The sequence below is a fragment of the Carcharhinus amblyrhynchos genome, chromosome 1 (assembly GCF_965287045.1).
Source record: "Carcharhinus amblyrhynchos chromosome 1, sCarAmb.v2.hapA, whole genome shotgun sequence".
Lineage (NCBI taxonomy): Eukaryota > Metazoa > Chordata > Chondrichthyes > Carcharhiniformes > Carcharhinidae > Carcharhinus > Carcharhinus amblyrhynchos.
Window position 1 is genome coordinate 55,719,149 of NC_137324.1, and position 27,978 is coordinate 55,747,126.

At 42.7% G+C, this 27,978-nt stretch overlaps 1 protein-coding gene across 1 annotated transcript in view; it reads left to right on the forward strand.

The window, feature by feature from the left end:
* The window catches only part of epg5 (ectopic P-granules autophagy protein 5 homolog (C. elegans)), a 145,090-nt gene extending 118,229 nt beyond the window's left edge, over positions 1–26,861 (forward strand). The window contains exons 38-44 of the mRNA XM_080183999.1: positions 1,189–1,392; positions 2,069–2,213; positions 4,316–4,558; positions 8,133–8,352; positions 10,722–10,937; positions 17,137–17,251; positions 22,846–26,861. Of these exons, the coding sequence (XP_080040125.1) occupies positions 1,189–1,392; positions 2,069–2,213; positions 4,316–4,558; positions 8,133–8,352; positions 10,722–10,937; positions 17,137–17,251; positions 22,846–23,028 (1,326 nt within the window). The 3' untranslated portion in view covers positions 23,029–26,861. The remainder of the gene's footprint in view (positions 1–1,188; positions 1,393–2,068; positions 2,214–4,315; positions 4,559–8,132; positions 8,353–10,721; positions 10,938–17,136; positions 17,252–22,845) is intronic.
* The last annotated feature ends 1,117 nt before the right edge of the window (positions 26,862–27,978 follow it).

A 27,978-nucleotide genomic window follows, 5' to 3' on the forward strand; every position in this document is an offset into this window, starting at 1 on the left:
TCGTTTGTGGGACCTGGGCATTGCTGGCTGGCCAGAATTTATTGCTCATCCCTAGTTGCCCTTGAGAAGCTGCCTTATTGAAACGCTGATACAACTGAGCATCTCGCTCGGCCGTTTCAGAGGGCAGGTGAGAGTCAACCACGTTGTTGTGGCTCTGGAGTCACATGTAGGCCAGACCAGGTTAGGGTGGCAGATTTCCTTCCCTGAAGGACATTAGTGAACCAGATGGGTTTTTCTGATAATCGACAATGGTTTCATGGTCATCAGTAGATTCTTAATTCCAGATCTGCTTTATTGAATTCAAATCTACCATTTGCCGTGGCAGAATTCACACCCATCAACATTAGCTGAGTTTCTAGATTTGTTGGAATGTATTAGACTCAAGTTCTCGCCCATTATGGGCATGTACCTGATTACATCATTGGTAAAGGCCACTGAAAATCGGTCACGCCTGAGTGAACCACGCTTTTCAAATCTCTCAGGATTTTGATCCCACTCCACCAATCCATTGCACAGAGATCAAAATCCACCCTACATTTTCATTGTGCAATAAATTCATGTTTATTTTGTTATATTGGTTCACTGGATCAGTAGCTGGGGTGTGAGGGTTGTCCTATTTTGGAAAAGTGAGTAAATTGAACCTTTGCTTCCCAGAATGTCAAAGAATAAGAAGTGATCTCATTGAATCATACAGTATTCTGAAGGGGCTTGATAGGGGATACACTGAAGTTGATTCTCCTGTCTGGGGAATCTGGAATATGGGGGCACAATCTCAAGGAAAGGGACCAATTATTTCAGACTGAGATTAGGAGAATTCAAAGGGTTGTGAACCTTTGGAATTCTCTAGCCCAGAGTGTTGTGGATGCTTCATCGTTGATTATGCTTAAGGCTGAGATTGTTCCTCTCTCGGGGAATGGTGGGAATGTAGAGATGATCCGCCATGATTGTAGTGAATGATGGAGCAGGCCTGTTCCTGCTCCTGCTTATGTTCTGAAAAGTAATTGTTTCTTGGAAAAATCAGGCTTCAGAGGCAAATGAATGCACTCATATCTATTTGATTCTGAAATGACCCAGAAGAATTTGACTGTTTCATCTTGGATACTTGAGTGAAAAATATTACAGTCTTGCTTATTTAATTGTATTCTCAATTTAAGTTTTATTAATTCAGTTGTTAATGCATTTCTGCAGGAATCCCCGTTACATAGCCTTCTTGGACAATCAAATGCAATACCCTGGCATTTTGTGGATGCTGTATCATACCAAAATGTCATCAGCTACTTCAGTAACCACTACTCACCCTCCATTGTAATTTTAAAAACTCCATCAGCTGAACTGATACTAAAGCTTTTAAAAGTTGCTGCAGGTTTTTGTGAAACCTTGGACACACACAGTGTAAGTAGATATTTAAAATAAAAATGTTTGTTTGATCAGGATGATTTATGCTGAAGATATGCGAATGCTTTTCTATTTCAAGTCTTCCAGTACATGGTACACCACAATGATGGGCCTTTGAATAATATTCATTAACTAAAAGTAACCCTTTGCATGTATTCCAAATCAGCTTGTGTGTTTATTCAGTAACATTTTAGGACATCATAGCCTGCTTTGAAATTAGACACAACCTTCATCGCAATGTGAAGTATGATCAATGGAAGCTGCTTAGACATGTTGGAAAACAACACTAATGAAATTGAAGCTAAATATTGGCTGCCACTTACTGTACCCTGAAATCCCTGTCAGTATAGACGCTGAGTGTTTGAGTCCACTCTAGCAGATTAACCTCAGATTCTGAAGTAGGACTGTAATTACGTGAAAAGAAACATTGGGTAACTGTAAGCATGCAGAGGGGAGAAAAAATCAGATTGATTTATTTAAAAATTATAATTGTGATGCCTGTGCCCTGATTATGGTCGTCCATTTATCTGGTTTGGACATTATACCGGAAATTGCTAAATATGCTATGTTCCCATAACAAAAGCAACAGATGTCTCTCAGAAAATTGTTTTTTATTCTAATCTCATATTGCTGAATACTTTAGATGCTAATGCTTTGTATATGTTTTCTTTAGGATGCTACACATAAATGCAGGACATATGTTCATCAAGTTGTCCAATTCCTCATCACTTTGGATCAGAGTGCTCAGATAGTCCATGCTCAATTAGAACATGAAATGATAACACTATTGAATGATATTGTTATCTTTAACCCACCAGGTCAGTGCAGTCTGAAAACTGCCAAAGGGATGCCCATTTCTGAGTTGGTGTGTTTTTATATGTGTTACTCATTAATTATACATTGTCTGGTGTTTTTCATCGTGTTACGACAGCTTGAAAACAAGTGCGCTTGATTAACTATTTGTAGAAAATGTAGAAAAAGAGTAGGACACCCACACTACCAAAGCACCTCCATGTGAAAAGAACAACATAGAGATGAAATGCCCAACTACTGATAAGTCAGATTGAACCATTCTGACATATTGATGCCTACATTTATCATCCTCCCCTCCTGCCCCTTTCTATTAATTATGGAAAGACTGTTAAATTCCTCTAAGATTGACAAAGACAGTCAAGTAAACTACATGAGAGTGTGATTATTTGTGCCATTATTTACGGATAACCTTTGATAATTTCAGAAGTACCCCACTCATCACAGAAACCAAGAGCGTAGGTGCCGGGACCACTTCGGGAATGCGGTAGAACTTATGTATGCATGCTCATACACAGGAGCATGCACAATTTTATTTGAACTAGGAAAAGAAATGGAGCAGGCCATTCAGCCCCTTAAATATTGAATATCATTCAGTCAAGTCACTCTTTTCAGTTATTCCTTTGTGGGATGAAGCATATGATGATACTGTGCTTTATAAAAAATGTTTTTTTTGTGTTTCTTGTAAGGGATATGTTTAGAATTTAACTCTGTTTATACGGCATCAATTTGTCTGCACCAGGCACCTCACTTGAGAATGCAGGAGAATAATTTGTTTTAGCTAATGGGGAGTTTGTTTTTATCTGAGAAAATGCATTTTTGTTTTTAATTTTTCCCCTGGTGTTTCAGAGTAGGGTTTTGATTAGGTTGATTGACAAGAGACAGAGTGGAGGAGAGAGTTTGCAATATTCTAGTGAACCCCAAAACAAACTGTAAGAACAGCACCTCATCTTCCGATTGGGCACTTTACAGCCTTTTGGACTGAACATTGGGTTCAAAAGCTTCAGAACTCTGTCCTTCACACCATTTCCATTTTTTATTTCATTTTGTTTTACCTCATTCATCCATTTTATCATCCTTCTGTCTCACTTCCTTTTTTTCACTTCTCCATTCTAACTCTCTTTGCCCCCATCCTTCCCTTCTCTTCCCTCCCATTCCCTTCAGGCAACTGCTGTAATCCCCAGGCAGTTCCTATACCATCAGTACCTCTGTTCTGCCACTTGATGGACATTTTTAGCACCTTCTCAGCCTTCTGTATTCTTATTTACATTTCCTTTGCCCCATTCCACCCCCTACCACTCTCATAGTATAAATCTCTGCTGATACTGTTTGCTCTTAGCTCTGATGCAGGGCCATTTAGACTCAAAACATTGGCTCTATTCTCTCCCCACAGATGCTGTCAGACCTGCTGAGACTTTCTAGCATTTTCTGTTTTTGTTTCCGATTCCAACATCTGCAGTATTTTGCTTTTATATTTGGAATTTAAGTATATAAGAGGAAGATTGCTAGTAATCGAGAAGGTTAGGAGTTAAGATTTGTATCTTGTCATGTTAAAGTACTTCAATTGGTGAAAGTTAAACTAATTCATTTATTATAGTTAAAATATATTGTTAAAATAATGTTTTTGATAAAAGCTAATGTGTCCTAATAGAATCACACCTGGAGTGAAACATCTTAACCTCACATTAATGCCAAAATAAAAAAACTCGTTGGGGTCTGCTCTAACTTCATAATATTCCTTGGTGTTTCCAACCTTGTCCCTAACAAATATCACTTGAAGGGTAGCCTCCATTGCCCATCGTAATTGCTCTTGATCTACACCCCAACTTAAATATCAAGATCCATAGCTCCTGATATCTTTGCACAACAATAAATCTATGACTTTACATGCAATAAATCTATCAATCTCAGTCTTAAAATTTTCAATTGATCCAACACCTGCAAACCTTGAGAGGAAAGAGTTCCAGATATTTGCATTGCAATTATACTTTCAAAAATCATAATAAAGTGCATTGGAGGTAAATTAGTAAATATTGTATATTTAATTAAACTGATGATTCCTCAGTAAGTTTTTCATGAATAGTATTTTCCTTCCATTTCCCTCCTTCAGATGTGGACAATCAAATGCGTCACATGGCAATAGCCAGTCTTTTTACGGAAGTACTGATGATGTTGAATAATACTAGTGTTAAATCAGCAGAATCGCTGCGTGTGAGTTTGCGGACATGGATCGAGACTAAAATGTGTTATAATCTCTCATTACCACTACTGACTGCAACTTGTCAAAGCCTGGCATCTGTTAAACACATGGCAGAAACGACTGAAGGGTGCATCATGGCTTATTTCAAGGATGGTAAGCAGTTTGTGTATCTTTGAGGAGCTGATTTCATTTTCTTCACCTTTTACCTATCTGTGCCTTTAACACTCTAGGGTTTTTCTATTTGGCCGGAAAGATTAAGTTCACAAAATGTTAAGTCCCGATGAGAATTAAGCTGTCTTAAGATGTTTAAGATAAACTGGTTAAAACAACAGATCAGTTATCTCAAAACTGTGTATTCTTGCACATCAGATCAGCAGGAGACATTTGAATGCTTTCCAACATATACTATAGACATTCGCACCTTGCACATTAGGATGGTTTTCATTCAGTGCTGCTGAATAAGTGCAAGGAAAAGTAGCTAAATGGACCATATAATTTCCATGGCCATTACGTCAAGGGTGGAAATTCACATTTTTAAGATGGTAGCATTGATTAGACTTGACTATAGCAATATAGCCCTGGCTGGCCTCTCATCATCCATCTTCAGTAAATACAAGGTGGGGGGCACTCTCCCATCCCTGATCTGTTAGCGGGCCGGGAGATTCAAGGGGCGCCCGAATCACGCAATCGAGTCTCCCAGCGCCCGATTTCTGGCGTTGTCAGCTCCACGCCAAAAAACAGCACGGAGCTGAATAAACCATGCAACCCATAATTAGCATACAATTTCAACAGCATTAGCGGGCCTGGGACTGAAATCTCCTGGCTTGCTAGCATCTCCCCCTACCAGGAATGGTTCACTCCAGCAGGGTTCACAGTAGCCCCCCACTTGCAGGGCGCTGGTTGCCTGACCCCGCTGGACTGAAGGGGTTGTGGGGGGGGCAATCGGAAACCCCCAAAGGGCCAGAGGGTAGGCCTGGGCCCCCGGCACTGCCTAAGGGGCAAAGTGTTAATACCCACAGAGCACCTTGGCACTACCCACCAGGCATGGGGCAGTGCCAACGGGATGGGGGCCTTATAGTGGGAGTGGGCGTTTCCACTGTCACTTTGCAATTGGTGGGGAAGGGGAGGGAGACCAACAATCGGGGCTGGCCATCGGGGTAGGGAGGGTGTTGGAAGATAGAGGCAGGCTAGGAGGTGGGGGTTGGGGCTGGGCCCGGGCATTTTTGGCCAGTGATCAGGCTGTTGGGGGGCGTGAGGGTGGAGAGCTGGCGATGCGGGGGTCGTGGGGCTGGCCAGCAATCAGGAGGCTGGCAAATAGGGACCACAGCGTATGCGCCAATCTCAGTGCTGGCAGATGGACACATGCCCAGGTAGCCCACTCAGCACTATGCTGCTGGCCTCTCCAGTGGGTATAGGCCTCAACCCCTGACTTTTAACATTAATCATGCTAGTGAACTTTACAGTGTACAGTGTGGGAGATTCTTTTTTAAACTCCCACTGAAAAAAACAGCATGATTTACTCCAGTTTTCACATGAATTCTTCACTTTGAATGTTTTGGGAAAATCACCCCCAAGGTCACCTAAAACTCCCCATGTCTTAACTCACATCGGGCCTAATTTGACCATTTTCATTCCAAGTACTGAATCTGGGCGTAATGCAGGTCCGACTTAGAAATCTGCTTCCAGGCGCCCCTTACGCACGCAGCCATCTCCTGTCCCGTTCCGGGCTGGGCTTAGCACAGCCGAAACGATCAGAGCTCTGAACTGCGCTTGCACAGTTGGAAAAAAATTTGGAAAAAGTGCACCTGTGTCAGATCGCTCCCGGGCTGCAGAAAGTGGAGAAAGCGGCTCTGGAATGAAAAGTGGGAGTGATGGCCCTCACACACGTCACTTTCCCCCTTATCCACACGCCCCCTTATCCACTCCCCCACTATGCACACACATCACTGCCCCCCTTATCCACACCCCCGCTACCCACACACATTACTTGTCTCCCTTATCCCCACCCAGACCAATCGCAACCCTGCCGCCCCTCCGCCCCCACCCACCAGAGATCCATCTGCTCCCCCCCCTCCCCACCAGAGATCCATCTGCACCCACACCAGTGAGCGATCGCCCCCTCCTCCTCCCCCAGACAATGATCTGGCCTCAACAGCGCCCCCCCCCCCCCAACCAACTGGTCTGACTGTCCCCACCCCCAGAGAAAGGTCTGGCCTCCCTCCCCCTCCCCTCCAGAGGAACATCTGGCCCACATCCTCCTCCCCCCCGCCCCATCACCAGACAATGATCAGACCTCCTCCCCACATTACCAGACAATGATCAGCCCTCCCCTCCTCCACCTGACAATAGTTGGCCCTGTCGCCGCACCCCACCCGCCAGAGATACATCTGACCCGCCCCACCCCAGTGATCTGAGTCAGAGCACCATTGGAAGAACTGAACGCGCTCTTCAGAAGCTGGACCGCCCAATTCAGACTTTTATTCAGCAGGTCCATTACGGCGAGGTTAAGGATTGGCAAACGCAGTGGTAAAGGGGGGAATGCTGATAAAGTTGGGCGGGCAGTTCGTTAATTCGATTTAAATACATGCAAATGCATTTAAATCGCCATTGCACCCGTTTTGGGCACAAAGTGGATTGCCGCCATTCCCGGGTTTTGGAAAAGTGGCAATCTGCGCGGATGCGGGTGCGGATCGTAATAATGGCCTCTCACCCACGTTTTCATGGTAAAATAGGGCCCATCAAGTCGTGTTCAACCATTTATCTGTATAGACCGACCCATATTTGGCTCACAGTTAAGCAATGCCGCTATTTAAATTTCTCGTCCTTATTTGCAAATTCCTCCATGGCTTCATCCATCCCTATCTGTGGCCTCCTCAAACCCTACAACCCTTCATACCCTCTGCAATCCTCCAATTCTGCCCTCTTCAGCATCCCCGATTTTATTTGCTCCACTGTTTATGACCCTTTTTGCAAATCCTTTAACTGCCTCACCTTTCCCTATCTTCAAGCTCTCCTCCAGCCCCACAATGCTCTGAAATATCTTTACTCTATTTCTGGCCTCTTGTGCATTCCTAGTTTTAAACATTCCACCTTGGTGATAAGTCTTCTGTTGTCTAGGCCCCACACTCAGCAATACCCTCCCTACACCTCACCACCTCTCTGTCTCACTTTTTTCCTTTAAAACACTCCTCAGAACCTATGTCTTTAACCAAAGTTTTAAGTCAACAGTCATATCTCAAAGAACAACCTAGCATGGGAAACAGGCCCTTCGGCCCAACGAGCCCGCGCTGCCGCATCACCCTACACCTATTCTACCCTGCGTGTCTACGAATCTCCTTAACTGACTTGATGTTATTCTTTCATATATAATAATTCTGTGAAGCACCTTGGGACATGTTATTACATTCTAGACACTATTGCTGTTTACATAATTGCTCAGTATTTCACCTAGAAGTGTTTTCTGCATGAGTATAAGTTGACTCCATTTATCCATGGCATAGCATCGACAATTCCATGTAACTTGGCAAAATGTTAATTGGCCCCAGAATTTTTTGGCTTAATACTGACCAATATTAATATTGTGTAGTTTTTAATATGTCTCAACCTCTAATTTAGAACTTAAATACAAAATAATTCTGTGCAAGCAACGTGTATAACACATCACCATGATGATTTGGAATGAAATAGATTTTTAATTTTTACTAAGATGCACATTTTTTCAATCTAGGCGCATGTCTTGATCAGTATTTTGGATGGGGACCAATTTTAGTGTCACTTCAAGTTCCGGAGCTAACTACAGAAGAATTTCTAAAAGAATGCTTGGACTTAGGAAGTTATTTGACACTTTATGTGTACATTCTTCAGCATTTGAACATGGAGCAGACTCTGTCCAATGAAATGAAAATGCTAGTTCTACTTAACAAATGGATAGAGCAAGCCTTTCCCAGGTAATATTGGTTAAGTAAAAATAACTTTAGGGAGCTATGTATTTTAAGTATTTTTGGAAGAATTTTTATAATTTTTTTTATAATTATAAATGTCAGACTAACAAGACTAATCTACATGGAATTTTCAAATCCAGAGCCACAGATGTGTTAGAAAAAAATCCAATTCCATGGTTTATTTTAACAAAATAAGTGTGCAACACTAAAGAAAGCTAAACAATTTAAAATTGTTGATGTAGGGTTTTATCTAGTCTCTCTGAAAAGTCTTAAAGCACTCCACAGCATTGAATTACTGGGAATGACTTGTCACCTAATCAAATAGGACAATAACATTGTGCAAATAGCAATGAAATGGTTGATTTGTTTTTGGTAGTATTGGAGAACTATAAACCAGAGCATAAGAACATAAGGAATAGGAGCAGGAGTAGGCCATCTAGCCCTTCGAGCCTGCCCCGCCATTCAATAAGATCATGGCTGATCTGTCGTGGCTCAGTTCCACTTTCCCACCCTCTCCCCATAACCCTTAATCCCCTCTCTTATCAAAAACCCATCAACCCGCGTCTTAAAAATATTTAGCGAGGCAGCCTCCACCACTTCAATGGGCAGAGAATTCCAGAGATCCACCACCCTTTGAGTGAAGAAGTTCCTCCTCAACTCCGTTCTAAACCGCCCCCCCTTTATCTTGAGGCTGTGCCCCCTAGTCCTACTGTCTTTTTTGAGCGGGAAGAGTCTCTCCACCTCTATCCTATCCATCCCATTCATCATCTTATACGTCTCAATGAGATCTCCCCTCATTCTTCTAAACTCTAATGAGTACAAGCCTAGTTTATTCAGCCTCTCCTCATAGCTCAACCCCCTCAACTCCGGCATCAGCCTAGTAAACCTCCTCTGCACTCCCTCCAAGGCCAAAATATCTTTGCGCAGGTGCGGCGCCCAAAACTGCACACAGTACTCCAGCTGCGGCCTCACCAATGCCGTATACAGCTGCAGCAAGACCTCCCTACTTTTATATTCAATCCCCCTCGCTATGAAGGCCAGCATCCCATTCGCCTTCCTGACCACATGCTGCACCTGCAAGCTGGGTTTTTGCGACTCATGCACAAGGACCCCGAGGTCCCTCTGCACCATCGTCTGCTGCAGTTTTTCACCACGTAAGTAATAGTCCTTCCTACCATTATTCCTACCAAAGTGGACCACCTCACACTTGCCAACATTAAATTCCATTTGCCATTTCCTGGCCCATTTGACCTGTGCCGTGGGACCTTTTAAAAAAGGTACACTAGTGATATCAGTGCTACAAATTAATTGAAAAAGGCTGTTAATAGAATCTCCAAAAGTAACATTTTGTGAGAATTAAGTGTGTTGGCAAGGGACAAGAAATACTTTAAGCATCGACAGGTTTATTGTTCAGGTTTAGTCAGGTTGCAGGCACCATTAAGAATCACCAGTACTTCAGCTCTCGATGCTGAAATGTAGCTTTTAGGCTAGCTTCTATAAATTGGCTTTTCAATCTTCCAATGCTTGTCATGTGAATGTTTAAAAAAAACTGTCCTTTGGAGTACATTGTAAGCTTTTCATTATATTCACTTGTTATTCACACTGTAAAATGGCTAATGGAGTCAAAACCATTTAATACAATTATGGCTGATCTTGGGCTTCAACTCCATTTTCCTGAATGTTCCTGGTATCCCTTAATTCCCCAAGCAACCAAATATCTTTCCCTGCCTTAAAAGCATTCAAGATGGAACATCCACAACCCTCTGTGATGGAGAATTCCACAGCTTTACAACGTTCTGAGTGAAGAGTTTCACTTCATCTCAATCCTAAGTGTTTGGCCCCTTATCATGAGACTGTGTCTCTGTATTTTAAATTCCTGACCAGCGGAAACAATATCTCAACGTCTATCCAATCAATCTTCAAAATCATGTAGGTTTCAATGAGATTGCCTCTCATTCATCTGAACTCCAAAGAATATAAGCCCAATTTACGCAATCTCTCTTCATAGGATGTACCCCACCTCACCCCGCATTCCAGAGATCAGGGAGGTTGTACCAACTCCAGTATATCCTTTCTCAGACGTAGAGACCAAAACTGGATACAGTATTCCAGATGTAATCACACCAAAACTCTACAATTTTAGCATTGTGCTCAAATGAACTGAAAATACACAGAAGTTGCCAACCAGAGCAATAGGGGTGTCCAGGAATACGATAACATTTAATAGTGTCAGAATTTAATCGAAGATGGATTTGCTTTCATGCAAATAAAATATGCCATTTTAGACTTTGGGGATTGTGATTTAAACTGGTGAATATTCATGAGAGATTTTGTATTCTGCTGAAATTTAACATTGCTTTTTTTTTCTCAAACAGCAGTGCAAATGATGAGGCTAAGCTGTTCCTTTGGTGGCACAAAGTATTGCAATTAACATTAATCCAACTTGAGCAGAATGACGTAACTACATTGGAATTTTTAATGAGAATACTAAGTGCATTTCAAATGAAGCAAAATCATTTGGCAGAGGAGAAACTATCTGCTGGAATTCTGGGAGCTATTGGTCTTGGAAGGAAATCTCCCCTCTCAAACAGGTGGGGAATTTTGTGCGAAGTTTAGCAAAAAAAAATAAATGTTTTGCCTTTCACCCTGTTTTCAGCAACTAATTTTATAAATCAATATAATTCTTTCAGACTTCAAAAGATAACCTCAGTCTTAATTTCTCATGTTCAGCAGTGTATTTTATCAGACTTAACTCCTGTATAAGCCATAGCCATTTTGGCAAGCTGTGTTCAAAATCAGACATTTTATTAAAATACATATTTCATCAACATTTTCTCATTTTAATGTTCAGCACACTTGATACTAAGAACTTTTTGAAGGGTTTCACCTGAAAGCAACAGCATATATAAATCAGACTGCTCTTGCATTCTCTTTTAAAGATTGCTTTCCTTAATGGGATTTTAGAATTGTCTATTTTATATCATGGGTTTATAGAATTCATAATTGTTATAAAATATGTTACATGAAAACAATGGTTAATTGGAATTGTATATTACAATGCATACTGAGTATTTCAGCAATTTTCATTTTTTTTGGATGTTTTTATGAAGTATTTTCCATTTTACTACAAGATCTAACAAATCTCCAAAATCTAGTATAGAACAGTGTGATCATTATTCCATATGTAAAAGACCAACAAATCCTCATACAAATGATTCAGATTATCAATCATTGTAACCACTGTAGCCAGTGTCTCCTTTTATACGGATAATGAAAGAATACCAGAAAAAATGGGAGATAACAGGAATAAGCCATGGTGAGAAGTCACACAAAACCAAGTTATAGTTCAACAAGTGAAGTGACGAAGGAGCAGCACTCCAAAAGCTTGTGATTTCAAATAAACCTGTTGGATTATAACCTGGTGTCATGTGACACCTCACCTTGTTCACCCCAGTCCAACACTGGCATCTGCATATCAGGATAAAGCCATGAGTACGTGGCACCATTGGGCATGCCTTTCTGCACAGAATTACAAAAACAGAGCCACACAATATAGAGGATCCTTGTGGGGTAAAATACAACCAATGGGAACCTAGCTAAGCATCCAAAGACCACCAGTCAACGAAAGGATACCCCAGAAAAAGGAATATCAGGTTACTGCCATCAGTACAAGACGTGGCTTGACTGTCTACACTCATATACAGGAGCTAGTAAGCCAAGGATTCTTACACCATGCCAAGCCTCATAACACAACAGACCTCACTCCTCTCCAGCCATATCAGAGGCACCTTCACCAGAAAACTTCAACCATTTTCCACCAAGGAAACCCTAACGACAAGGAGGAGAAAGATCATCAAGATGCCCATCAACAGGATATCTCGGTGTGAGATATAATTCTCCTCCTCCCAATAAGATCAGGGAAACACTCTAGAATTAAATATAACAACTCAAAGCCTGTATCAGCACCTCATCTACCCTTGTTGTTTGTGCATCGTCATCGATGAGGACCTCGACATCATTAGTCATTTTGAGGCTGGTTGCAGTGTGTCCGAAGATGACTGATCAGGCCAATTCGGGCACAGAATGTACTGGCACATATTGGACAGACTTGTGTAGACACTAGTTGTTGCGCTGGTTTTGCGCAGCTCATGCTTAAGTTGTGCTTCAGCAATACACCTTGCTTTGTACGTTTGTGGATGAGGCAGCGCCAGGTAGGGCGGTTTTGTGCCAGTGTTTCCCAGGTGGTCGTGTCTATGTCAAGCAACTTCAGGGAGGCCTTGAGTGTGTCTTTAAAACACTTCTTCTGCCCTGCATGCAAGCACCTTCTAGCAGAGAGTTCCCCAAAAAGAAGCTGCTTGGGTATGCACTTGTCTGACATACGGATGACGTGACCTGCCCACTGGATCTGCACTCTCATCAGCAGTGTGTGGACTGATGGTCGACTTGCTCTAGAGAAAACTTCAGTGTCTGGTACTTTGTCTTGCCATCTGATGTGATATTCTGCAAAGACAAGTCATGTGGAAATGATTGAGTGGTCTTGCATGCCTTCGATACACAATCCACGTTTCACAGGCATACAGGAAGGTAGTGAGTACCACGGCACTGTAGACCTTCAGTTTTGTTGTTGGGCTGATTCCTCGATGTTCCCATACTTTGCTACTCTGCAGTTAATTTCCATATTAATAGTCACTGCTTGGGAGAGGGTGCTGCCAAGATAAGTAAACTGCTCCACTGCCCGTAGTTTCTGCCCTTTGATTGTGATTATGGGTTCTGTGTACAGTGTATGAGGAGCAGGCTGTTGCATGACTTTGGTCTTTTTAATGTTGATGGTGAGTCCAAAGTTGTCACAAGCCGTGGAAAATTTGTCCCTACTGACTTGTGTCTTTGGCTCTGAGCCAAAATACAGGGCACGGTCATTGGCAAAGAGGAAGTCTCTCAGAATAGTCTCCTTCATTTTGGTAATAGCATGAAGTCTGCTCAGGTTGAAGAGCCTTCCATCCACTCCGTACTTGAGGCTGATTCCAGCGACACTGTCCTGGAAGGCATCATTCAGCATGGCAGTAAACATCATGCTGAACAGTGTGGGTACGAGCACACAGCCTTGTTTGACGTCATTGGTGATTGGCAATGCCTCAGAGGATTCTCTGCCATCCAGTACTCTGGCCATCATGGAACTGGCGTACCATCTGAATGAATTTGGGGGGGGGGGCAGCTGAACTTTGACATGATCCACCACAGGCCTTGTTGGCTTACAGTGTCGAAGGCTTTTGCAAGGTCAACAAAGGTTGTGTAGAGCTCGAGATTCTGCTCCTGACGCTTCTCCTGAAGTTGGCGCGCAGCAAAAATCATGTCAATAGTCCCACGACCTTTGCGGAAGCCACACTGTGACTCTGGAAGCAGGCCCAGCTCCAGATGAGTGACCAGACGATTTAGCAGGACTCTTGCAAGGGTTTTTCCTGTGATGGAGAGCAGCAAGATTCCTCGGTAGTTGTCGCATGCTTGCTGATTGCCCTTCCTCTTGTAGAGACGTACAATGGAAGCATGTTTAAGTTCCTGAGGAATGGATCCTTGCTTCCAAAAGGACTGGAACAACTTGGTGAGCTTCTAGATAAGTGCAGGACCAGCAGCTTTGTAGATCTCTGCAGGTATGGCATCTGTCCCTGGGGCTTTGCCACTGGATAGCTGGCTGACAGCTTTCGTGACTTCGGCTACTACCGGCGGGTCATCCATGGTGCTGTTGATAACCTGGGGAATCCTGTCTATTGCCTCATCGTTAATAGATGACAGTCGGTTGAGGACGGCTTCAAAGTAGTCAGCCCATCTCGGCAGGATCTGTGCCCTCTCTGTAATGAGAGTTGTACCATCTGTACTCAGGAGGGGGGGGAAACTCCTGAGGGATTGAGATCCATAGAAAGTGTTGAGGGCTTCATAGAACTGTTTCATGTCGTTTCTGTCAGTGTATCCTTGTACTTCATCTGCCTTGGCATTCAGCAAGGCACACTGCATTTTACGTAGTTTATTCTGGACTGTCCTGCGAGCACTGGCAAAAGCATTTTTCTTAGCAGCTAATGATGAGTCATTTTGACAGGTCCGATGAAGACGGTGCTTTTCAACAAGTAGAGCCTGTATCTCCTCTTCATTCTCATCGAACCAGTCATGCTGCTTGCGGTGGAGGTCCCGAGTGTCTTCAGTGCAGACGAATGGACAGCATCCCTGAAGCATTCCCAGTCGTCCTCAGTGCTGCCTGTGAGGTGTATGTCAGCAAGCTTGACTTCTAAGTCTTCAGCCAGTGCTGAAGCTATGCTGGAGTTCTTTAGCTTGGCCGAATTGATTCTTTTCATAACCTTGCTTCCTTGTGGTCGCCTCTTGGGTCTGATGCAGAGTCTCATTTTGGAGACAATGAGCCTGTGATCTGTCCAGCAGTCAGCACCACACATGGCCTTGGTTCTTCTGACATCCTGCCTGTCTTTCTCCTGACAATGACATAGTTGATAAGATGCCAGTGCTTAGAGCAGGGGTGCATCCAGGAGGTCTTGTTACACATAGGTAGACAGAAGGTTGTGTTGGTGATGAGGAGGTCGTGTGCTGCACAGGTCTTCATTAAGAGTAGGCCATTACTGTTACACATGCCTACTCTATGCCTCCCAATGACTCCCTGCCAGATTGCAGAGTCACACCCTACTCTTGCATTGAAATCGCCAAGCAAGATCAGCTTGTCGGTACTGCTCACTGTTGATAATGGGGCGTCTAGTTCTTCATAGAGCTTGTCTTTCATCTCATCCGGGTTGTTCATTGTGGGGGCATAGGCGCTGAACAGGATGGCTTGACTTCTGTAGCAGAAGCTGTAATGTCATAAGCCGGTCGTTCACACCCTTGGGTAGACTATCAAGTTTCCGAGCAAGGTGACTCCTGACGGCGAATCCAACTCCAGCATCACGACGCTCATCGCTGCCGTGACCGCTGCAGAAAAAAGGGTATCCACCTCCAGTTTCAATCAACTGACCTACATTGGCAAGATGAGTTTCACTCAGGGCTGCAATGTCAATGTATCTTGCAAGTTCTGTGGCAACTAAGGCTGTTCTTCTCTCTGGTCTGTCTGCTGTAGGGTTGTCCAAAAGCGTGCGCATGTTCCAAGTGCCAATGGTGAGTGGTGTCACCTTGTGTTTTATTTTGTTTGTTCGACCACAAGATGGGATCCCCACCAGCTGCGGTAAACTGGCTGGGGTGTAGTGAAGCAGGCAATGTTTAGGGCACCTTTTCTAGTCCCTTCCTCATTCTACGGAGGTGAGCAGTGCATTCCTGAAGAGGACTGCTCAGTCACACAGGTAGATGCCAAGTTTCACTGCTGCTTCAATCAGCAGAAAATGACCATTAGACTTGAGCCGCAGATCTGTGACTATAGCTCCCAGTGTATCCACACCTGCTGCTTCATCGCTCACCCACCGCCACAGGACTTCAAAGATTGAACAGGACACATGATGATGATGATGATGGTGGTGTCAAGACTAGCGCTTGATTTGGATTAAAGTGAGGGAGAGTTGAGCAGCGTCAGCCTCACTATCTCTTCCAAATTCCCATCTAGAGCCAGTGGCAAGACAAGAGCCAAGACAGCTGGAGATGGGACTAGATGCAGTGGATGACCAGGACGTCTTCTGTGTCTTGTCCTGTTCTTCGTGTTCCACGATACTTGTAGAGACCGCCTTCTTGACCGTTGGACCTTCCATTGGTCTCCTCCGCTCAATCTGCCAAACTCTGCGTGCTGGGATAGACATCTCCCTATCTCACCGAGGGTTGAAACCCGTCACCTGGTTTAGCCAGCTTGTCAAAGCCATTGCCCGGGGTGTGGCTGCTGTCGCATGCAAACAGCTATGGGGAACCAGAGGTGAGAGCTGAGTGCCAGGTGGGGACAAAGGGTGGACAAACCGCCCTGAAAGGATGCGATATATTCCCCCACCAGAGGTACTACCCCTCCTTGACACCCTATACACGCCTCATCTACCCAGATAAAGAAAGGAAACCCCAGAGAGAAACACCAGGATTGGCCAATAGATGCCAGATATGGTCTACTTTGGCAAAAAGGATACCAAAAACAGGACTGCATAACCTCACAATAAGCAAGATACTGCCTCTATTGGGGAGCCCAAGCCTCAGGAAGGAGGACAGACCACTTGGAGGAGGGCAACCTACTCCTCCATCCAGCCTAATACTAACCAAGGAAAAACTCTGACAACGCTGAATCAAAACACTCAGACTTGCACTGAGGCCCCACAGCCAAAAGGATACTACAACCTCAGGGGAACCAAGTCTCCAGAAGGAAAGCTGTTCAAAAACCCCCAAAAGGGATATCTCAGGAGAAAGTGTCCTATTCTTTCCCCCCTTCCCCAATGTACCAATGAAAGTCCATTGCCAACTAATCAGCGCACTCTTTTCATACTATGCGATATGAACTGTTGTTCCCTTGATTGCTGGTATTTCTTGCAAGCTGTTCTGATGAGTGCAAAACAAAAATATAGCATGTTTCTTTTTTCAGCGATATGGGTCATATAGAATGGAAAGGCCTTCAACCTGACATGTTAGCTCAGTTTCTCCCTTTACAGATGCTGCCTGACCTGCTGATTATTTCCAACATGTTCTGTTTTATTTCAGAATTCCGGCATATGCAGTATTTTGCTTTCACTATATTAATGACTTTCTTTACACATCCATATTTTTGAAATTGTGATTTGCAACATTTTCTGTCCCATTTTCATGTCAGTTGGTATTCAGATTTCTGTTTATTTGTCTTCATAGATTTCGAGTGGTGGCACGAAGCATGTCAGCATTCCTTTTAGTTCAGCTTCCTGCAGAGAACTGCATTCGACTAAAGCCTGGCACAGACCTGCAGCTATCTCCCAAAGCACAGCAGGTATTGAGAACCTATACAATGGGTTCAATACTGGATATTTTTTCAGAAATTAATTTAATTACAGTTAATGAAAACCATTCCCATCAGAATTCACCTACCAAGAAGCATTCTATACTATCTCCTTTAACGTAGCATTCAATTAGTAAATGGTTTTCATCTCCATTTCTCTAGATGGGACCAAGTCAAATTCATGTGTTGATTGATTTTTGGGCCAGATTTTACCATTTTCATTCTAATTGCTGAATCAGAGTGCTTTCAGGCGCCCCTATACGCGCTTAGCCTGAAAAAAAATCTCAAGTCTGAATCGTGCTGTGAGCGATGCTTAGCGTGTTTGAAATGATCAGAGCTCTGACCTGCACATGCACTGTTAGAAAAAATTTGAAAAATGCGCCTCTGTCACATCATTGCCAGGCCGCAAAAAGCAGATAAAGCGGTTTGGGAGTGAAAAGTGGGAGTGATGGCCCCCACAGACATCAACCACACCCCCACACCCTGCTCCCCTTATCCACCCACGCCCTGCTACCCAGACTGATTGTGACCCTTTGCCCCCCTTCCACCCCCACTGATCACCCGCAGAGTGGCAGCAGACTCCCCCACTCCCCCAAGATCCATCTGGCCCTCTGCCCCCAACCCCCCCACCCCAGGAGATCCAACTGGCCTACCAGTCCCGCCTTCACCCCCAGAGATCCATCTGGTGCCTCCCCCCGAGAATGATCCGGCATCCTCTAGCTCCCCCCTCCACCAGACGATTAGACTTCCCTTCTCCCCATCAACCAAAGATACATCTGCTCACCTCCCCCCACTCTCCCCACCACCAGAAAATAATCCAGCCTCCCTTCTCCTGACCCCCTCATCAGAGAATGATGTGACCGGCCTCTCTCCCCCCAACCCCCCCCCCAACTTCAGCAGCTGGAGCGCCCAAAATAGCGTGTCTGTTTCGTGCCAAATCTGGATGTGCGAACACGATGGTAAAGGGGGAAATGCTGATAAAGTTGGGTGCGCAGTTTATTAATTTAAATCGCCATTGCACCCGTTTCGGGCGCGAATTGGATCACAGCCATTCTCGGGCCTCGGTAAAGTGGGCATCTGCGCGGACACGGGCGCTGATCGAGTTAATGGCCTCATGCCCAACTTTACCACGTTTTTGCACCTGAAAATGGGCGCAACGCCATGGTAAAATCAGGCCCTTTGTGTTAAAAAGAATTTTCCTCCAGCACATAAATGTCTCACCCCTGTTTGCAGCACCCAGAAATAGATACTCAAGCTGCAGTCTAACTCTAATTTCATTATGGCTTTCTCAAGCTTTACGTTTTACATTAAACTTCAGCTACCTTTATTCTGCCATATACATACTTACTTTGCCCAGCTCATTCCAATTTCTGAGTTGTTGCCTTTGATTCTGTTACCTATCCTAATTTAACACCATCAACAAACTTAACCTCCTTGCATTTTGTTTTAAATCCAAGCTATTACTTAGTGGAAGATGAAAATGTGTGAATAGTTGTCATATTAAGATTCACTATCATTTTGTCAGACAGGGTAGTGTTCCCAATGTATTCTATTAAGTATTGTGTTTTTCTAGCACAAAATTTTGATATGATTGGTGCTACCGTAAGTATGAAGGGACACCTCATAAGTATGACCAATTCTAGCTTTTAGGTACTGCTTGATTTGTCCAGGTGTTTGAAACTGTGGTTTTAAAAAATAAAGTTACAATCAAAAAGCTTAACAAAAAATGGGATAGATCCAAACTGGATCCACACTTGTCTTCTGATAATTCATGTTATAAAGGGATAGTCATCATTGCTTTCCCTTCATAATCGAAGATGGCCTTTTCTTTACGCATAAAATAATCTGTTATTAATTCCATTGTGACTGTGGTGCCTGATTGCAGATCTGCATAGCTTTCCATCATTCACGTAAGGATGAATTGTCTGATTTTTGTTGGGGCTATTTGGTTTATCCAGCTTGCCTTTTGTCCTTCACTGCCGTATACTTTGCTGTTCAAAGGAAACAGTGTCACTACTTGAGATTACCCCCAGGTTTTCCCTTTGGAATTTTGTGGTGAACGTGCCACATTTCATGAGGTCTTAATCTTGCAGCCGGTATCCAAGCATCCAAGTTTAGATTGTGAATACATGACCGCCTTAGGGATTTTATTGTCAGATATATGTACTACATGTCCATTCCATCTGAGCTTGGCTGTGATGATAAGTGCTTCAACTTCAGACCTTTCTGCTTATGAAGTACCTGAATGTTGGTAACTTTATACTCACATTTGATACCAATGATGTTCCAAATGCATCTCCCATGGAACTTGCCGAAGTGCTGATAAAAGCAAAAAAGTTAAATCTGAAGTTAAAAAGGACATGCTGGAAAAGTACAGCAGGGGTGGCACGGTAGTCAGCACTACTGGCTCACAGCAGCAGGGAGTCAGGTTCAGTTCCGGTCTCAGGTAGCTGTCTGTGTGAAGTTGGCACATTCTCCACGTGGCTGCATGATTCTGCCAGGCGCTCCAGTGTCCTCCCACAGTCCAAAGATGTGCAGGTTAGGTTTGGCCATGCTAAATTGCCCCTTAGTGTCAGGGAGATTAACAGAGTAAATACGTGGGGTCACGGGGATAGGACATAGCTGGGATTGTTGTTGGTGCAGGCTTGATGAGCCGAATGGCTGCCTCCTGCACTGTGGAAGGAATCTTCTAATTCTGCAACATAATTAAGCGATAGGCTTCCACCACAAATGACTATTGAGGCAGAGATACTTAAAATGGAACTAGAGAACTGGGAAGGAAGAAAAAGAGTTGAATTTATACAGTACTGTTCACAACCTTAATTCATCTCAGTGCTTTATACCAAATGAATACTGCTGTGATATCGGAAACACGGCAGCAAATTTACACACAGCAATAAGATAAATGACCAGACCATCTAATTTTAGTGATTTTGGTTGAGGGATGAATATTAACCAGTGCACTGAAAAGAATTTGCCTGTTCTTCAAAATAGTGCCAGATTATTAACATCCACCTTGAGAGCGCAGAAAAGGCCTCAGTTGAATGCGTCATAAAAACGAGGCATCTGATCGTGCAGTATTCCCTCCATGTTGTATTGGTATTACATAATAAGAACATAAGAAATAGGAGCAGGAGTAGGCCATCTAGCCCTTCGAGCCTGCCCCGCCATTCAATAAGATCATGGCTGATCTGTTGTGGCTCAGTTCCACTTTCCCGCCCTCTCCCCATAACCCTTAATCCCCTCTCTTATCAAGAACCCATCAACCCGCTTCTTAAAAATATTTAGCGAGGCAGCCTCCACCACTTCAACGGGCAGAGAATTCCAGAGATTCACCACCCTTTGAATGAAGAAGTTCCTCCTCAACTCCGTTCTAAACCGCCTCCCCTTTATCTTGAGGCTGTGCCCCCTAGTCCTACTGTCTTTTTTGAGCGGGAAGAGTCTCTCCACCTCTATCCTATCCATCCCATTCATCATCTTATACGTCTCAATGAGATCTCCCCTCATTCTTCTAAACTCTAACAAGTACAAGCCTAGTTTATTCAGCCTCTCCTCATAGCTCAATCCCCTCAACTCCGGTATCAGCCTAGTAAACCTCCTCTGCACTCCCTCCAGGGCCAAAATATCCTTGCGCAGGTGCGGCGCCCAAAACTGCACACAGTACTCCAGCTGCGGCCTCACCAATGCCCTATACAGCTGCAGCAAGACCTCCCTACTTTTATATTCAATCCCCCTCGCTATGAAGGCCAGCATCCCATTCGCCTTCCTGACCACCTGCTGCACCTGCAAGCTGGGTTTTTGCGACTCATGCACAAGGACCCCGAGGTCCCTCTGTACCGTCGCCTGCTGCAGTTTTTCGCCACGTAAGTAATAGTCCTTCCTACCATTCTTCCTACCAAAGTGGACCACCTCACACTTGCCAACATTAAATTCCATTTGCCATTTCCTGGCCCATTCGCCCAGCCTATCTAGATCCTTCTGCAGACTCTCCACACCCTCCGCACAATTTGCCTTTCCCCCAATCTTGGTGTCATCAGCAAATTTCGACACCCTGCACTCGGTTCCCTCCTCCAGATCATCTATATAAATGGTAAATAGCTGAGGCCCCAGCACCGACCCCTGGGGCACCCCACTAGTCACCAACCGCCAATCCGAATAGCACCCATTGACCCCCACTCTCTGCCTCCTATTTGACAACCAATCCTCTATCCACGCTAACACCCTACCCCCAACTCCATGTCCCCTGACCTTCTGCAATAACCTCTTGTGAGGTACCTTGTCAAACGCCTTCTGAAAATCCAGAAAGACCACATCCACCGGCTCTCCTCTATCCACTGCCCTAGACACATCCTCATAGAACTCCAGTAAATTTGTCAGACACGACTTCCCTTTAATGAAACCGTGTTGCGTCCGCCCTATCAAGCAATTCCCTTCAAGATGCCTCGCAATTTCCTCCTTAATGACAGATTCTAACATTTTACCTACCACAGACGTTAAACTAACCGGCCTATAATTCCCCGCCTTTTGCCTGGCACCCTTCTTAAACAACGGCGTAACATTAGCCATTTTCCAATCTTCCGGCACTTCCCCGGAATCCAGCAACGTCTGGAAAATAACCACCAAGGCATCCACTATAACCTCCGCCATTTCTTTCAGAACCCTCGGATGCATTCCATCCGGTCCTGGGGACTTGTCCACAATCAGCCCCTCCAGTCTGTCAAGCACCACCTCTCTAGTAAGAGTAATGTCATTAAGACCCTCCATTCCTACCACCTTTCCCTCGCTAACACCCGGCAAATTATTCACGTCCTCCTCCGTGAAGACAGAAACAAAAAAGTTATTCAAGACCTTAGCCATATCCCCATCCCCTACCACTAGCTCCCCTTTCTCATCCTCTAAAGGACCAACGTTCACCCTAGCCAGCCTCTTCCTTTTTATATATTTATAAAAACTCTTGCTATCCTTTTTTATATTAAGTGCTAGCCCAGCCTCATAGCTTCTCCTACCCTCCTTTATCAACTTCTTTGTCAATCTTTGTTGACATTTAAACCTTTCCCAATCCTCTTCTCGCCCACTGCTCTTAGCTACTCTAAATTCCTCCGCTTTTAATTTAACACTTTCCTTCACCTCCTTCGTTATCCACGGCTTATTACGTCTCTTCCTACTGTCCTTTTTAACCATCGGAATAAATTTCTGCTGAGCACCAAGAAGGTCAGCATGCATTGTGAGACTTGAACACACAGTCTTCTGACTCAGGTGAAAATGTCACCGTTAAACCAGGGGTGCCGCCTGATTCAGCATTAGTACTCCCATAGACTTCTGCAGGCAATAGGTTTTATTTGAGTTCCAGATTGAATGCAACAACCATTGAAAGCATTTTTATTTTTCATGTACCTCAATCACCTGTTCAGTTTTTCTAACACAAAATATACTCACTGGCTCATCATAAAATCAGAATACTATCAGCTTTTATTCTGCCTATTTAAAATTACTATAATGTGGGAGATTATTCCCCATTGTGAAATACATTATTCTTTTTAAAAGAAGAGGCAAAGCAAAATAACATTTTTCTTTTTACATTTCAGGCCTTGAATGGACTAGAATCAATGTCATTGAGCAAACAGTATGCAGACTATCAAGAAGAGATTTCACGGGCTACAATGTTTATCAAGAACCCAAACTATTGCATTTTGGATGGCAACAAGCTATTAGCTATTCTTATTAGTTTCCTTTATCCTGACATACATTACCTAGACATTATCCGCTAAATGTTTTGCCAGAGCAGAATCTGAGATTAGGAAGTCTAATGTTCTCATTAATACTGGACGGAAAAATGAGACCATATCTCCTGTGAAAGAATTGAACTAAACTACTACACCCATTAGTGAATACTTATCAAGTAACCATTCGTTTATTTTGATTATAATGTGAGCTGTTTACAAAATTCATTTAAAAATGAACAGGAATGCCTTTGTTAAAGGGTATCAGTCTATTGTTTGCTTGTTCACTATTCTTTATTTTTGTACAATCTGATACGTAATATCAGTTTGAATTGCAAAAATATGTACAGTAACTAGATGGATTGTTGATAAAGCACATTCAACATCCTAGGTGATCAGTTTTGAGATTGATCAATTAAGTAGCTCTTTTGAAAATATTTTCCAGTATTTTGAATAATATATACTATCTAATATAATTTTCTTCACAAATATTCATGCTCCTTCTCCATTGCTATTATGCATCAAACAAATATAATGCTGTCTTCCTTAGAACCAACAACAACTGAATGCAATTCCAAAAACAACTTGCATTTATTTAGCACTCAATGTAGTAAAACGTCCAAGTGCTTCACAGGAGTTTCATCAAACAGATTTTGACACCTTGTCCCAAAGCATATTTGGGAAGATGACCAAAAGCTTGGTCAAAGACTTAGGTTTCAAGGAGGATCTTAAACACGATAAAAGTAATTGGCGAGGAAGTTCTTTGCTCTTAACAGCTAAGAGACAAGGTCAATCTTGGAGGAATTAAAATCCTAGATGCACAAATGGCCAGAATTTGAGAAGATATCTGGGAGGCTCGTAGAGTTATGGGTAGTTACAGAGGTAGAGAGAGGCAAGATCACAGACCAAGTTGCAAACAAGGACAGGAATTTTAACAATGAAGTTGTTGTTCAGTTGGAACATTTTATGGGTTAGCAATGCACTGGCAGTACCAAATCAGCACAAAAGAAGGTGATTGTGGTTATTGGAGGCCAATCATTTCTGCTGCTAGATATTACTAAAAGGGATGCCTCAGGGTGGGGTCCTATGCCCAATGATCTTCAGCAGCCTCATCAATGATCTTTGCTCCATCTTAAGGTTGGGAATGGGCATATTTACTGATGATTGCATCGTGCTCAGTTCTTTTTACAGCATGGCATAGTAAAGCTCACATTCAGTAAGATCTGATCAATATTCAGGCAAAGGCTAGTAGGTGCCAGGTAATGACCATCTCTAACAAGAAAGCATCTAACTGTCTTCCCTTAACATTCAATACCTATCAACTATCTAGTATCACTAATACCACTATCACCATCCTGGCAGTCACTATTGACTTTACTGGATCAGCCACATAAATATCATGGCTGTAAAAATCAGTCAGAAATTTGATGTTCTCTGGCAAATAACTCCAGCAACAGTGAACAAGAATATGAAGGAATACTCTGCGCTTAAACCACACAGACACGCTTGCCCGGATGAATGCAATTCCAAAAACAGTTGAAGCTCATCCCTATCTAAGATAAAGGAACTCGTTTGATTCATACCAGTTCCCCACATGAAATGTGAACTCACTCCACAAGTTTATTTATTAATGTCACAAATAGGCTTACATTAACACTGCAAAGAAGTTACTGTGAAAATCCCCTAGTTGCCACAGTCTGGCACTTGTTTGGGTACACTGAGCGAGAATTTAGCATTACCAATGCACCTAACCAGCACGTCTTTCACCACTGGTGCACCAGTTCCACTTTAGCAGCTCACCAAGGCTACTTTGACAGTAGCTTCCAAAACTATGTCATCAGTCACCTATAACAAAAGGACAGCAAGTCAATGGAACAACACTACCACCTGAATATTTCCCTCCAAGTCACACCCCATCCCTACTTGGAAATAAATCACTATTCATTTATCACTGGGTCAAGATTCTGGAACTTCCTGCGTAACAACACGGTGGATTTTTTGACACCACATGAAGTGCAGTAGTTCAAGAAGGAGACTCTCTGCAACCTTCTTAAGACGAATTAGGGACCTGCAATAAATATTGGTCTTGTCCTGTTTTGCCCTTATTCCATGAGTGAATTAAAATATTGAACTGGAGCAACTGAGGATATGGACAGCAGAGGTTTGGGTGGCTTGAAATTTATGGAGGGTGAGGGTTGTGAAACCAACCAGAAGTAAGTTGCTCTCAACTCTAAAAGTAACCAATGACTTTGTTCACCCATTTTTAAATGTTTGCATGGCATCTGTTTGAAAGAAGATCTTATTTTGCAGGGAACAATTTACAATTTGTTATATATGTATAATTCAGCAAATAAACTACAGAAGGATCTTGCTGCTGTTGGTACTTTGCAGTCTTAATTTAGATAGTGACCTGCTTCTGGAACTTAGTTTCTTCGCTACCAAAGCATCGGGATCTAAAGTATTAGAACATGTAAACCTATCAATTTTTGTTGCCCTCAACAATTGTACACCCTGTTATTATTTCAGTTACTTGAAGTGGAATTCTGTGGTTAAGTATCATTAGTTTTGAAATTATGCTGTAGAAATACCAAAATGAATATTTAATGCCTTCATATGGAATTCTTGTGTCTGCTATTTTGAAATGTGAAATCATTTATTTTAAACTGGACATCTTTAAACTAGCACTTTGAAATCAACAATGGTAGAGGAACTTTGTGCAAGTGCCTTTACATTTCATGTATAAACACATGATGCAAGTAAATTAACATTGTAATGCATATTTTCATTTGAATAAATGTTCCATTTTTGTTACATTAGGCAACTGATGCTGTTGAGGTTATTTGACAAAACAATTGGTGCCATATAATTTCCAAATCCACAATAGTATCATCTATATTACCTTAATAAAATTGAAGATTTTTGTTATTGCATACATAATTTGCAATGACAAACTGTGGACTTATCTTGTATATCCAGCAGGGAAAATTACCTAATGTCAGATAAACAATTATTTTATGTTTAAATGATAGAATCATTCAAGTTATTTAATTATTAAGTCAAATTATTGAAAGCACATCTTGAATGCTATTAATGATGGAACAAAAAACAGGAAACAAGATTTCTTGCCCATAATTATACTAGGGGTCTCACCTAGTAGAGTCAATTTTACCATCGCTACAAGAACTAAATGTAAATACAAGTCCAAAACCTACAACATTCCCCATTTGTGAGGTCAAACCAATTAATGTAGGCAAGTATTTTATGTCACCAACATATGTTTAAAAATATCTAATTCAAGCTCAATTATATTTGCTTTTTTTCTTTAAATGGTAGAACATCCAAATGATTTAATTAATGTATAATAAAATTGATTGGAAGCACACCTTAGATGCTTGTATTAGTGATGTAATGCTGTGCACTTTATAGAAATGAATAAAATTGAAATTCAACTGAAATAAGTGATGCCCTGCAGAATGTGAAGGATTTCTCACAATCTTCAAACATTCAACTTCATAGTTAGGTTTTTGATATTGGTATTAATTTAATGGAAGTATACTACCAGGCTGATGTTTGAAATGTGTCAAAAAGATTGAATAATACTTGAAACATGCGACATAATGCATCTAACCAGCTCTTGCTGTAAAATAGAACATTTTTAGTCCTTATGAAATTGAAAGTATGTATGTATTTGATATTTATAAGCTGTAAGTTGACAGTTGTCAGTTATCAAGTTAAATTTTATCTTTGAGCACTGTTCTCTGCTGGAGGGGTTTTGCTGCACATAAGCTGCATTGTGTGGTCCTTTGTGTCCTTAAACACCAAATCATAATTGTTTATTTCCAGTATGAAGATGAAATAAAGATATTTCCTTTCTAAATGTATTGGTGAATTTCAATTTTCTATTAATATTGAATATGTTTCATGTCCAGTAGCAGATGGGAAAGTTGGCATGGTTCCTGCTGGGTAACAGGGTGGGTGAACATGCAATCTTCTATTTTTAAGCTCATTAATTACGCATCTACCAGGAGCTCGGTGAATCTCATGACAAGAACAGGGAGGAAATCATCTACCCTGTCATAACCTCATGGGAGCATAGATCCTGGCGCCATATTTAAAGATATCCAGGCAAACATTCAGTAATTCCAGGCCAGATCTGCACTACTCCTGCAGAGACCTTGCAGCCACAGTTGGTATTTGAGAAGCTGTCAGATGTGAGCAACCACATCCAAGGACATATGAGAGTGCCCACAGCATTAGCTTTTTGCTCATCAAGACTTGAGCACCGTAAATGAAATACCCATGGATGGACCAATGTTCACTGTTGCAGTGTCCCATGTTTGCCAGCTTCCTGAACTTAGAGGCCCTACTACCTCGTCCTCCTTCTCCTGGTCCTGTACCAACTGGAGATGCCAACCCACTACATCTAGACAAGAGCAAGGCAGTGGTGCCTGCAGCTTGCATCATTGATGCTACAGTGGATGTGTGAATGAACTGAAGTGATACAGAGCATATCCTTTACCACCATCTCAAAGCCAACAGGCAACTGCTCAGCCTTTCACTTGGTCTCTGTCTCGATATGGCAATCCAATTGACCCTTCTGGGTAAAGGACATCCTGGAAAACCAGAGATGGGTGTTCCCCCTGTTCATACATGAATGCACATGGAACCATTACTCTTTGACCAGAGTAATGAAAGTCATGTGTGAGAAGCCTCTCACTTTTCTGCTCATCTCCATTACTCTCAAAACTCTACAGAGACTATTCTTTGGCAGCATAGAAACCTTATCCACCATGCCATTGTTAAGGAGAAAGATAAAGCTATGTGGCTATAGTGTATTTCACTCTTGGGAAAACCAGACAAACACTCTTAGGGCCTGATTTTATCAATGCGAAAACTTGGTAAAACCGGGCGTGAGACAATTATGCAATCTGTGCCTGCATCCACACAAATGTCCACTTTACTAAAGCCCGAAAATAGCCACAATCCAAACCATGCCTG